Source organism: Miniopterus schreibersii, assembly GCF_964146895.1.
Source record: "Miniopterus schreibersii genome assembly, chromosome: 4".
Taxonomy (NCBI): domain Eukaryota; kingdom Metazoa; phylum Chordata; class Mammalia; order Chiroptera; family Miniopteridae; genus Miniopterus; species Miniopterus schreibersii.
Genome location: NC_138105.1, coordinates 67,320,472 through 67,333,656, shown reverse-complemented (window position 1 = coordinate 67,333,656; position 13,185 = coordinate 67,320,472). Strand labels below are relative to the sequence as shown.

General features: G+C 43.4%; 2 protein-coding genes across 5 annotated transcripts in view; one reads left to right on the top strand and one right to left on the bottom strand.

Moving 5' to 3' along the window:
- Positions 1-6,867, bottom strand: part of SAFB (scaffold attachment factor B) — a 35,120-nt gene extending 28,253 nt beyond the window's left edge. Inside the window, exons 1-2 of one of the 4 annotated variants that reach the window (XM_081134203.1) lie at positions 6,484-6,867; positions 3,294-3,378 (exon numbers count right to left, since the gene is read on the bottom strand). In XM_081134203.1, coding sequence (XP_080990329.1) covers positions 3,294-3,378; positions 6,484-6,672 — 274 coding nt within the window. In that variant the 5' untranslated portion in view covers positions 6,673-6,867. The remainder of the gene's footprint in view (positions 1-3,293; positions 3,379-6,483) is intronic. The other 3 variants (XM_081134204.1, XM_081134202.1, XM_081134201.1) reach the window with 3 other exon arrangements.
- Positions 6,868-7,027: 160 nt separating this feature from the next.
- The window catches only part of SAFB2 (scaffold attachment factor B2), a 34,325-nt gene continuing 28,167 nt past the window's right edge, over positions 7,028-13,185 (top strand). Inside the window, exons 1-2 of the mRNA XM_081134200.1 lie at positions 7,028-7,317; positions 8,652-8,739. Of these exons, the coding sequence (XP_080990326.1) occupies positions 7,132-7,317; positions 8,652-8,739 (274 nt within the window). The 5' untranslated portion in view covers positions 7,028-7,131. The remainder of the gene's footprint in view (positions 7,318-8,651; positions 8,740-13,185) is intronic.

Genomic DNA, 13,185 nt, shown 5'->3' with positions numbered 1-13,185 from the left:
TAGAGCATGGGCCCATCACCCAAGGGCCGTGGGTTCAATTCCCTGCCAAGGGCACATACCTGGGTTGCAGGTTCATTCTCCAGCCTCCCCAGGTTGGGGTGAGTGGGGGAGGCAACCAGTTGATAGCTCCCTCTCTCCCCCGCCTCATCCGTCCCTCCCTTCTACTCTCTCTGGAAATCAATGGGAAAAAATATCCTCAGGTGCAGATTAACAACCAAACAACAATAAAAAAGTCAAAGGAAAAAAATCCTCAGAGGAGGATTATCAACAAAGAAAAATAAACAAAAAGCAAATGCGCTGACTTTGTTTTTCCAGTTAAATTTACTTTGCTGATAATTAACAAATTATTGGTGTAAAACTACTCTGGAGGAGTGCTGAGATTACCTGAGATATGCTTTCAAATATTCTGATTAAAATAATCAGTATGCTGATTTTAAACCATTTTGAGTTTGCTCATCAAATGGGTTAGAACTCTCCAGTATTTTCAGTTAAAATCTTGATACAATCTAACAAGGTAGTTGAAAATAATTAAGTAGAACTTACAGATTTGCCATATCAAATACCAAAATGTCCTATAAACCTCCAAATAGAACTAATTATGCTGAGCAAAGAAACTAGACACAAAAGCAATTGTACTGAATGGTTCTACTTTACACAAAGTTCCGGAACAGGCAAAACGAATCCATGGTGACAGTAATCACAAAATTGTTTTGGGAGGAGGAGGGGGAAGTGTGACTAGGAAAAGGCAAGAAGAATCTGACAGAAATATTCCTTATTTTGATTCCTACCTACCTCACAACATATGCCAAAATAAACTCTAAATGACTTAAACATTTAAATGTAAAAATAAAATCATGACTATTACTCTACAATGTAGAATATTTTCTATATTTAAAGGGAGGAGAGTCCTTTAAAACACAACATAAAATCTAGAAAACGTACAGAATAGGTTGACAGCACTTCCTAAATTAACAATTAGAACTTTAATGACCAAAACACCACAATCAAGATAAGTCAAATGACAGTCTGGGGAAAAAACAATTGCAATATTTTATAGAGAGCCCTTAGAAGTAAGACAAACAACCCGGTAGAAAAATGGGCAAAGGGCATGGAAAAGCAATTTTGTAAATATAGACAGTCAATTATCAAAAGCTGTCTAATCTGTGAAGAAATGCAAATGAAAACCTACCTGTGGAGAAATGCAGATCAATACAACAAAATATCTTTCTTCTTTATAAGAGGTAACAATAAAAAAGATAAGTAATACTCATGTTAAATGAGAGTTTAAAGAAATAGGCACTCCCCTCACATTGTTGGGCGAGAGACTGACCAGTACAGACTGTTGGAGTAGCTATTATAAATAAAATGCACATATTCTTTGACCGTAAAATTTTACTTCTAGTTATCAAAAAGTATATTTCTTTAACCACAGAGACATTTCTGTTTCATGGCAGCACTGAATATTGGAAATGCTGAGTGAAAATTGGAAAATAATCTCAACAGTCTAGTGATGAGCTAAATTGTTGTACATCATATGAAAGATTACTATTAAGCTATTTAAAAAGAATGAGATCTTTTAATTGCTGAACTATGGAAAGATGCCCTTAACATGTTAAGTGAAAAAAGCAAATCATAAAATGTTTTGTATAGGACCTTTTTTTGTTGTTAGTCCTCAAAATATTTTTTCCATTGATTTTGAGAGTGTGGAAGGGGGGGAGGGTGTGTGGGGGGACAGGGAGGGAGAGAGGGAAACATTGATGCGAGAGAGACACATAGATTCATAGATTGGTTGTCTCCCGCAGGTGCTCGACCAGGGCTGGGGATTGAACCTGCAACCCAGGTACATGCGAAATGAACCCAGGGAATCGAACTCTTGACCTCTAACCACTGAACCACATCAGCCAGGGCAGGACCTATTTTTTTAAAGCAAAGAAAAATACATGTACACAGGTGTATTTGCATCGTTATGTATTTATTTTTAAATGACTGTATATACACAGAAAAGTCTGGGAAAGCATGCCCAACCTTCTATTAGGTTTCCTCCTGATGGAGAAAGAACTTCTACATTTTACTTAATGCATGTCTATATTTTTAAAAACCTTAGTACAAATATATTTTTTTAAAGGAAAAGGAAAGCAAAAAGAAGATTCACAAGCTCAATTTTCCCCCACCACGACTGTCTTTTTCTATTGATTTTCCAGTACATTTTCCCTTGGCAAAGACATTTACTTGGGCAAAGGCAAAAATGCACAATGTATCATGGACCAATGTATCATGGAAGTGACTACATTCCAAGGTGAGGTCAAGACTGCTATTCTCCCAGAGCTTACACCACACAGTGTGGCTCACATTGGTGACTGCCTCTCAGACATTTCAAACCCAGTTCTTTCTTCATTACTGGCCAGGTAATATGATTATTTCATTTTGTTTTGGAGCCTGAGCAACAAAGCCTCCAATCACCCAAGGGACCTTTCAGGATAGTCCAAATGCTCAATTTTAGCCGATTCTTTCTTAAAACAGAAAGAATGTTACTACATTAGAGTAATTACCGAGGGGAAAGAAAAACAAGGAAGATACAGTTCTTGCCCTCAACAATCTGGTTATGACACAGGAGGAACGACATAAGCAAGATAGAAGGAACTAGGTCATCGCAGTGAAGAGGATGAAAGGACACAAGAGTTGCTATTGGTGGGATCAGAAGTTGTCTCTTGATTAACTAGGACATGAATTCAGACACGCGGGGAAGAAGAGTGGGCAGAACGCAGAGGGCCAAGAGAGTGAACCACATGTTTGTGGCCTGATGAAAACCTGGAAAGTAGTAGAAGAAGGTAGTGGGGGAGGAAGTGGGAAAGGGAGGTTTGGGTCAGGTGGTGAGGGTCATTAAAGCTATGTGGAAGGTTGCTTTTACACAGAAGGTAGTTTTTTAAAGCAATGTCTTTAAAAGTGACAACTCTGTTTTGGCCAGGTAGCATGTAAAAGGGGAGTTAGTTTCCACAAGTCAGAGCAATAGTAGACTCAAACCATCATAATTACTCTCTATTTAAGGAAGGTTAAGGGCCTGGATAAGCAAAGGCTGCTGAGAAACCTACAGAGGAAAATGAGTAAAGGTGTAAATACCCCTTCCACCCTATGAATTCTCAAGTAGCACAGAAACAAAATACAGTGATCTTGAAAAAAAATGCAAGGCTTCATTCTAACCCCAAACACAACCAAGTAAATGAGGCACATTAGCAAAGAAATTAGTTTTGAAGAAAGCTCTTTAACATTAGCAGCACTCATAAAATCCTTGATACCTTTGCTAGATCTCTTTGATGTCTTCTTGTTTCCTTCAGACGTAATCTCAATTTCATCAGGATTACCCCCTTCATCTTCAATGGCCTAAAGGAAAGGTAAAAAAAAAAGTTCACCATGAAAGTCAGCAGACTTGGCTTTCACAGCCACTGATCTGGAAATGCATCATCTCCACCCCTTCCATTCATTCTTTCTCTTGCTCCACACTTTGAAGCAAGGGCTCTGGAGTCAGACTCTACCAGTTCTCAGCTGTGTGGTCTTAAAGAGATTTACTTAATCACTCTGACTTTTCTGCTCCGTTGGTAACTTGGGGTTACATAAAAGTACAGTACTTACCCTTAAAAGCTGTGTGTGAACTCTATTGCCCATGTAAAGCAAGCACTGAACAAACATTCGGCTTATTTTTAACATTATCACACAATCTGGTTTATCCTATCCCCAGGCTCAATGGAACTAAAAAAACGGAAAGGCACACTCTCCAATTTCCTATGACTTCACCCAGCAACGTGTTCAATATTTGACCTTCTATCCCCTCTCCACGCCATGCCTGCAGTTGGCACTGTCTGTATAGAATACTAACACTCACTGGCTGAGTTCCTACTGTGTGTGGCATAGGACAAGACATGACATGTATTACCTCGTCTACAACTGACTCTAAAGGTCTTGCTCTCAGCCACTAGGGGACCCATCTCAAAGGATACAGAATTGCAAGAAGCTCTGGGCAAGCCCAGCCTCCCACCCCAAGAACTTGTCATTCCCTTCAACAGCCCCACCCACGTACAGCAAATCAGTACCGAACATGTCACTGAAAACACCCCTGGATACTGGGCTTCATGTTCAGTTGTTACTACTAACCCTTTCTCTTTTTATTGTACTATCCTGTGAGCATAATTTTCTTTTAGACCCACTTCAAATACTGTTTTATTTGTAGACAGTTTTAGATTCTTAGGAGTTTCCAGCTTGCTATCTGAATTTAGAATGGGGCTTGGGAGTCCTGCATCTACCTACTCTATATCAGGAGCAAAGAAAACCTCTCCCTTCTCTCTGAAGCCAGAGTTAGAAAAAATCAGAGTTCTGCCCTGGGATCAAGGAACAGACAACCAGAAAGTCCCTTACCCTCTTGCTAGGGACACACAATTCTGGACCAAGAGAATAGAAGAACAGCTCTACACAGGAGGTGTACATTTCACCCTATGTCTCACTGTCGTGCAGTCTTTATGTCATCTCTAGGTGGACTGAGGGTTCTAAGTCATCCTTACAAGCCTTTGCAAATCAACTTTGTGTGTTCCCTCCACCTATTCCTTTTTTGCCCTTCCAGGAAAAATAAACCAAGGAAGGGATACAAACTGGATGACAGAAGTGGAAGAGAAAGAGATCAGTAGTAATTCCAGACTTGCTTGGGCATGGTAGCAGATGGGTGTATAGGCTCACGGTATTTGCATAGTGCCCAAGTCCCTAAGAAACTGAAGGAGGAAGAAGGGATGTATTTCTCCCGTCAAAGATGACAGTGATGGAAGATTCCTGAAGTCACACACCAGTCTCAGCCTCCAGCCTGACAGGAGGATTCAATAACATCTTATCAGCTTTGCAGGCCTGTAGATTGGGGAAGGGTGCAGAGGAGCAAGAGGGGGAAGTTTGGGGGGAGGGGGGGAGTAAACAATTTGGTTTTGTTGACGGGGAGGCCCTGGTGGTTAAGAACATGGACTACATCTCAAGTGCCAACCCTCCTTGCATTTTCTCCAGGTATACATCTTGGTTAATGAACTGCCTGCACTGAATAAAAGAAGTTTGTATTCCTAGTGAATGAATAAAAGAAGTTAGTATCCATCCATAGTAAAAAAAATACAAGTTCTGGTTAGAAAGGCCCCAACTGGCTCTGGATTTATCAACTCACCACTCTCCAGCCTGAGCTTCCTTATCTAGAAAATAGGAAAAATGCCTAATTCCTCTCAATAGCAATTAATAAAAGAATAAAACCCCAATCCTCAGTTGTTTGGGAGCTAGGGTGGAATGAGTCACAAACCACGTTTTCTGCAGGGGGTGGGAGATAGTTGTCAAGGCTGAGAGGGTCTCAGAACAAGAGGATCTAGGTGTGGAAAAGGTAAAGAAAGAAGGCAACAGGAATAAGAAAAAGGTCAGGGATGCAGACATTTACTTAACTGTGCTTTTCACACCTACCCTTCAGTATCCCTGAAGGGTAGGGACTATTGCCCCCGTTTTGCAAACAACACATGGTGGCACAGAGAAAAAGTGAATTGTGACAACGATCATATCCTCAGTGTTTACATGTGCTAGGCAACATGCCAAGGCCTTTTCAGTCAACCTCAGTCCTAAAACAAAAGCACTATTTTTTCCTTCTTTTTACACAGGAAGAAACAGTCTTTTAAAGGATTAAACGTCTTCCACGTCAAAGAACAAGCCACTGAGACCTGACTGAGCCCCAAGTCCAGTCACACACTCCCTCTAGGGCAAGTCCTGAAGCTATCTCGGTGTCCTCCCCAAGTCTGTCTTTTACGTTTCTGTTCATTCCTGCAAATAACACTTTCCTTCCGTGTTATACCCCCAAGCCAGGGATGGCAAACCCCACTGTTTTGCCCCCTTCAAATATTTTCTTGACACGCTTACTTTATAAACTAACCTCCTATTCAAGGCTTGTTGGCCCTAAGGGTACAATAAGCCTCTATCTTTCCAGAAAAGACCCCCGCGGCCAACGCGGGCACAAGTTATCAGCCGGCTTGGGGTCAAATCCCATCGCCTCCTCTCCCGGACCGTGTGACCTTGGCCGAGTCTCCTGCCTCACCTAGAAAGTGAGGATTTCAGGGTTCCCTATACACTTTTGGAGGCTTGGAAGAGACAATGAGAGGAAAGCCCTCAGCAAAGTGGCTGATGCGGAAAACAGCAACTCTCGGTCGCTATAACCCGCCATCTAGAGCTGCGGGGCCGCGGCGGCCTCCTCCGTTCGCGTCATATTTTATTTTTCTCGCCCCAATGCGGCGCTGGGATTTGAACCTGGTCTGGCTGGGTTCGCAGCTCCCGCTGGGGCCTAGCAGAAGCAGGGAGAAGCTCGGAGCGCCAGGCCGGGCGCAGGCCGCAAATGAGGCCAGAGGCGGGCGGCGAGAATAAGGAAACTCTGTCGCGGCCGCGGGGGTCCCCCGACCCAACTCTTGTCCACCCTGAGGGCCCCGGCTCCACCTTTCTGAGCCTCTCCATCAAAACGCTCTTATTGCCGCTCGAGTCCAGATTCCGTTTCTTCAGCTCCGCCCGCAGATCGATCACCCGCAGGTCGCTGAGGCGCCGCGTCCCGGTCTCGGACGAGGCGGAGCTCAGAGCCGCTGCGCCCGCCGCACCCGAATCGCCTAGGCCTGAGAGAGTCTCCGCCATTCCAGGGACCCTGGCTCCGCCACCCACTTCACACAGAACCGGGCCGGGGTTCTCTCAGCTCCTGGCACAAAATGGCGCCGCCTGCCAGAGAACTGCTCAAGCCGCCCCGGCTCGCCCCGCTTCTGCGCAGGCGCACCAGGCGCGGGACCGACACCGTAGCATTTGCAAATGCGTGGAGAGAGCCCTGGGGGATGTGCGCAGGCGCGTTACGTCTCTCCAGCCTCCCGCCGCGAAAAGCCGGGACGCATGCGTGCTGAACATACGGCGCCTGCGCGTTGTCGCTGGGAACCTGCGGTAGGTAGACGCGCTAGCCCGTTGCTGCTAAGAACGCATGCACCGCCGGAGAGCAGGGCGGGAGGAAGTGAGTGCGTTTTCCTCTTAGGCGGCGCCATTTTGTGCTCAGAGCCGCTACAGCCGCTGGCGGTGTCGGGGGTGGGTGCCGGAGACGGGAAACTCGGGATGGCAGAGACTCTGGCAGGGTCCAGCAACTCGGGCTCTGGCACGGCCGCTGTTGGTCCGGGCGTCTCGGAGGCAGGGACGCGGCGGCTCAGCGAACTGCGGGTGATCGACCTGCGGGCAGAGCTGAAGAAGAGGAACCTGGACACAGGCGGCAACAAGAGCGTCCTGATGGAGCGATTGAAGAAGGTGAGGTGGCTCCGGCTGGGGGGGTGACGCAGGAGGTCGGAATACGCCCCCGCGTGGACCTGTCACTAACTTCTGGACCTGGGAGTCCCGGCCCGCCCTGCTGCTTAGCCGACCCCTGGTCTGGGCTGTCGGGGACCGTGGGGGCGGGCTGTGTGACCTTGCCCCGTCATCGCCCCTCTCTGTGCCTTGTTTCCTACCAGCCAGTCGCCTCAAGTGCGCTGTCAGCCCGCCTTCTTAGACGCTAGGGTAGCCCCTGGACTCCTCCCGAGACTCGAGTTTTAGATTGGGCTTTGTGACCTTGGACAAGTGCTTTCTTCTCTCTGAGCCTCAGATGAAAACCTCCCTGGAGAGTTTCTCCATGGAGAACAGATGACCGGAGGACCTTTGAGATCTTATAGGAAAGGGAACTGTGCTTGTTCCTGCCCCCAGGGCCTTTGCACTTACCCTGCCCTGCGCCAGACTGCTCTTCTCCCAGGTCTTCTGGCTGACTCCCTGTCGTCATTTTGGGTCTGCTTGAGATGTCACCTTCGTGATCACCCTCTGTAAAGTGCAGCTCCCCCTCCCTGTTTTTATCTTGACATTCTGTGTTTATTATCCACCACAGAGCACATAACACAAAAATTGAATATGAAGGATTGTAATGTCTCCAACCATAGCAAGCTTTTTTTTTTTTTTTAATACATCTATATTGATTTCAGAGAGAGGAAGAGAGAGAGAGAGACTGAAACATCAATGATTAGAGAGTCATTGATTGGCTGCCTCCTGCAGACCCCGGACTGGGGATCGAACCCACAACCCCGAGCATCGGTGCTCTGACCGGGAATCGAACCACCATTTCTTGGATCCTAGGTCAATGCTCAACCGCTGAGCCATGCGCAAGCTTAAGAGCGTGGAACTTGTGAGTTTACTGTTGAGTGCCCAGCCCTGTGCCAGGAAAGAGGAAAGCACTGAGGCACCTCCCTCAGTCCAGTCTGTTTGTTCTCCCTCTGCCACCCCAGGTCAAAGATGGCTTATGGAACACCTTGTAGACCAAGTACAAGTCTCTTATTATTTGTTGCGTTAACTTAAACTAGAAGGTTGGGCAATTCTGAGGTTAGGGGACATTTTGTAACTGGTCCTTGACCCCGACTTGGAAGACCCAGCTCACACACCCCTTTATCTTGTGGGTGTGGGACCCAGAGTTGTGCTGGGTTCATCCTGTGCGTTTTGGGCTTAAAGCCCAGATAGCAGAACCAGACTTGCTCTTTGCAAGGCAGGGTTAGAAGTTGTTACTAAAAAAGAATAATTTGTGCCCTGCAGCTCTTGATAATGTAAAATCCATCTCTTCCTGACAGGCAGTTAAGGAAGAAGGGCAGGATCCTGATGAAATTGGCATCACATTGGACGCCACAAACAAGAAAACAGCAAAGAGATATGTTAAAGGTATCTGCCTGTATTTATTGATGCTTGAGGCTGTTTGTTTTGAGAGCTTACTTAGAGAACTGGGTTTTTAGCACTCTTTCTGCCCTCCAGGCCAGGAAGAGAATGTCTTTGGCTGTCATTGCTCTCCATCGCATAATTAGGCCTGCTCTTCACCAGCTAACAAATAGCTCTGTCAGGGTGCTGGAGGAGGACTCCAAGTAAAATTAAAATATATACTAAAAACCTCTCAGCTCTTTTCATTGATATTTTAAAAGAACTACAGGAAGACACTGTGAAAGCTACCCCTAGTTTGTATCCAGCCTATGTTTTTACCAGTGTGATTTTTAAAAAATTGAGATATAATTCAAATAATGTAAAATTCATGTAAAGTATACAATGCAGTGCTTATTCACAAGGATTTGCAATCATCACCAGTGTCTAGAACATTTTCATTACCCCAAAAAGAAACCCCCTTGTCCATGAGCAATCACTCTTCGTTTCCCCCGCCCTCAGCTCTTGACAATACCCAATTGACTTTGTCTCTGTAGATTTGCCTGTTCTGGACTTTTCATATAAGTAGGATTATACAATATGTGGCCTTTTGTGTCTGCCTTCTTTCACTGAGCATTATGTTTTCAGGGTATATTTATGTTGTGCCATATATCAATTCCTTTTTATGGCTAATACCAGTTATTTTTTGGTAGGATTTAATTCCATAAAACTTTGAAACCTTGCTGCCCTTATTGGCTGTTGTCCTCATTATTAGATTTTATAATGATAACGACAATATAATTCAGGCAGTGGAGGACAATTGCTTAGAAAGTAAAAAGAAGTTATTTTGTTGCATTTTCAACAATTTCAGTTTAAGTTTTAAACAGATTTTCCTAGAAGGAAAACTTTTCTATAACTTATCTAAGTTGTTAAAACTTGTACAGTGTGTTTTGAAAGGTTAAATTTTTTTAGTTAGGTTCCATAAAGGGATTTACATTGTGTTTAATATTAAACATTGATGTGTTTTTTCTGCTCTTGTATTGAACTATACTTCAGCTATGAATACTGTCTAAACCAGGGGTGGGGAATGTCTGGCCCGTGGGCTGTATAAGGCCTGTAAAATCAATTTGGGTCTGGCCCAGTAGGCAACCACAGGCGGGACTTGAAATTCAATAAATCTAGGAGCTTTTTTCATAGCTAAGTTTTAAGTTGATAATTTTGTATGGCCCTCAGATGATGATATAAATATCCAAATGGCCTTGGGCAGGAAAAAGGTTCCTCACCCCTGGTCTAAATGAATACAGACTGAGAGACTGGTCTACAGCAGGAAACATACAACTAGCTCTATGTGCTTCACTGTTAAATTATCCATGGTCTGAAAGCCTGTTTTACAATAGCTATGAAACAACTTAAGTTAGTTTAAAAGTTTTTAATGTAGATGCTTGTTTAAAACTATTGAGGTTTAAGGCTTACTAATCTAAATGTTCTTGGCTCCTAACAGGGATCTTTACATCATTAGATAAACTGAACCTTAGCTAGGTGCTTTAAAAGCCTATCTGAATGCCTGGATTAAAGCTTAGGTCAAATCAAAACTATGTGGAGTTAGCTTTTTGTCCAGAAAGCTTTGGTAATAGTCACTTTCATTGGTATAAAGAGAATGTTTATACCAGTGTAGCTCTAGCACTGATCCCTTCCCCTTTTTCAGAGAGGTCACCGATGTCCAGAGATGGAATAGGTGGCCTAAAGTCCAGGGACAGAGGATAGCACCTGTACATTGTTGAGCCAGCCTATTCTTTGGAGGTGTTTGGGCTGGTGGTTAGTGATAAAAAGGATTAGACGCTTATGGTGTCCTGGTCGAAATTAGGTCCTCAAGATTACATAAAAGTGATCAAGAGAAATTAACCAATTGTTTTCCAGAGTCTGTGCCACAGAGTGGGACTAATTTTGGGAAGTCAAGAGTGACTGTTGCGTTTTAAAAGTAAAACATAGCTAAAATTGTGGAAGGAGTGTGGATGTGTTTTAAAAGGTTAAAATTTTGAATTAGGTTTTATGTGGGAAACTAAAATTTGATTTTCTAGTTTCTATCCTATTGCCCCCCCCAGCCCCTTTTTCAGCTTTTAGTCAGCAGAGACCAGGCCCTTGGGATTGGGGTATAGCCTATCTGCTCAGCATTTGTCATTTCCATTCTTATTTAGGGCACTTTTTGGTGAAGGTTTAGGATATGCATCTCTCTTGTTTACATCTTGTGTGTGCACTGCAGAATACTATTTAGAGGCCTAGAAATTGGTTGCGATTGGCAAACATTCTTAGTGTATTTCAAAAGTATATGCTAGGTTTAGATGTAATGGGAAGTGGTACAGCTGCGTTTTTGAGTCCCAGCTTTGGAGCTGAACCAAATTCTTCTGTATCAAATGCAGATACTAAACCTGCTAGCATTATGGGGAGTGTTAAACAATAAGACGTAGAGAATACAGTATTTGACATGTAATAAAACTACATTTCTTGAGTGATTACTGATAATAAGGGTAAATGTGATACTTAAGGTATAGACATTGCAGTGTGAATCTTTAGTTAAAGATTGAAGTTTCTGCCCTGGCTGGGGGCTCAGTTGGTGGTAGCATCATCCTGTACACCAAAAGGTTATGGGTTTGATTCCCAGTCAGGGCACATACCTAAGTTGCAGGTTTGATCCCCAGTCAGGCATGTATAGGAGTCAGCCAATCAATGTTTCTCTCTCACATCGATGTCTTTCTCTCTCTTCTTCTCTAAAATTAATAAAAACATATCTTCAGGTGAGGATTAAAAAAAAATGAGGTTACTTATGTTTAATTTTTTTGTTTGTTTTAAAAATTTATAACTACTTTTCACCCTCACCGGTAGGCTCAGTGGTTAGAGCGTTGGCCTGCCCACCGAAGGGTCATGGGTTTGAGTCCCTGTCAAGGGCATGTACCTGTGTTGTGGATTCTGTCCTTTGTCAGGCTCTGCTGGAGGCAACCAGTCAATCTCTCTCTCACATCAATATTTCTCTCTCTCTCTGCCCCTCTTTCCCTCCCTTCTTCCCTTCCACTCTCTCTGAAAAGCAGTGGAAAAGATATCCTTAGGTGAGGATTAACAAAAAATAATAATACTTCTCAATAATTTGGAAAATGTAAAAAGTACGTGTGTAAAAATAAAACGATCTCTAATTATACCACTCAGACTTTAACCACTGTTGGTGGTTGCCTCAGTCATCTTCCTCTGTATTCATCTTCACGCTTGCATGTATACAAACATATATGTGCTTTTTAATAAAAGTACATCTGTGTGGTATTGTTTCTTTTTGTAATTTTACGGGAATTTTGCCATATCAATAAGTATTCCTTGAGAGCTTATTTATTTTTTTTAAGTTGCAAGACATTGTATGGTGTACCAGAGGTTTTTACAACCTTGGCACTGTTGACTATTTGGAATAAATAATTCTTTGTGGTGGGGCACTGTCCTATGCAGTGTGGTAAGCAGCATCCCCGGTCACTCACTATCCACTAGTTAGATTCCAGTAGCACACACAACCCAGGTCTGATGCCCCCCAAAATGTCTCCAGATATTGCCAGGTTACACTCCACTCTGATATCCCACATGTGAACAAAATGTGCTATAATTTGTTTTCCTTTCAGATGTTTAGGCTATGTACACTTCCTAGGTGGAATAAATACTTATGTTTTGAATCCCTTATCAGACATTTTAGTGCATGTCTTAAGGAGAACACCTGGAATAAAGAGCATGTACTTTTTTTTTTTTTTTATCCCCACCCAAGGATATTTTTTCCATTGCTTTTTCAGAGAGAGTGGAAGGGGGGGTAGAGAGAGAGAAACATCATTGTGAAAGAGACACATCAATTGGCTGTCTCCCACTCTCACACCGACCAGGGCCCGGGATTGAGCCTGTAACCGAGGTACGTGCCCTTGGCCAGAATCAAACCCAGGACCTTCCAGTCTGCAGGCCAACACTAACCACTGACTCAAACTGGCTAGGGCAAGAACATGTGCATTTTTAAGGCTTTCAGTACACGTGGAGCTTCTCCTTCCCCTCCAGCTCCACTTGGGAATACCTAGCATCAACTGTAAATAGTTGTTTTTCATTCATAAGATTTAAGCTGACCATGGACTTTATGGTAGCCTTTGCCTTGCAAATAAAAGTTCCTGAGCGAGAGACTGATGAAAGGCAGGCAGCCTGCTTAAAATGGTAGAATGTAGGGAAAGCCAGCAAGTTAATAATCCAGAATGTTATGTAGGGTTGCATTTCTTTTATTACTAGATGGATATTATATTTTCAAAGTTACGTTTGTTGAAAATACCGTTATCTTTTGCTCTTTTTTTGGGGTGTTTGTTTTACTTCGGAGTGGTTTTGAAATCTTTTGAAGCTCTTAGGTATTTTGTGCAAAATCAGAATGCTTTGTCTGATAGTATTACAGAAATCCTAGATATTCATATCCCAATG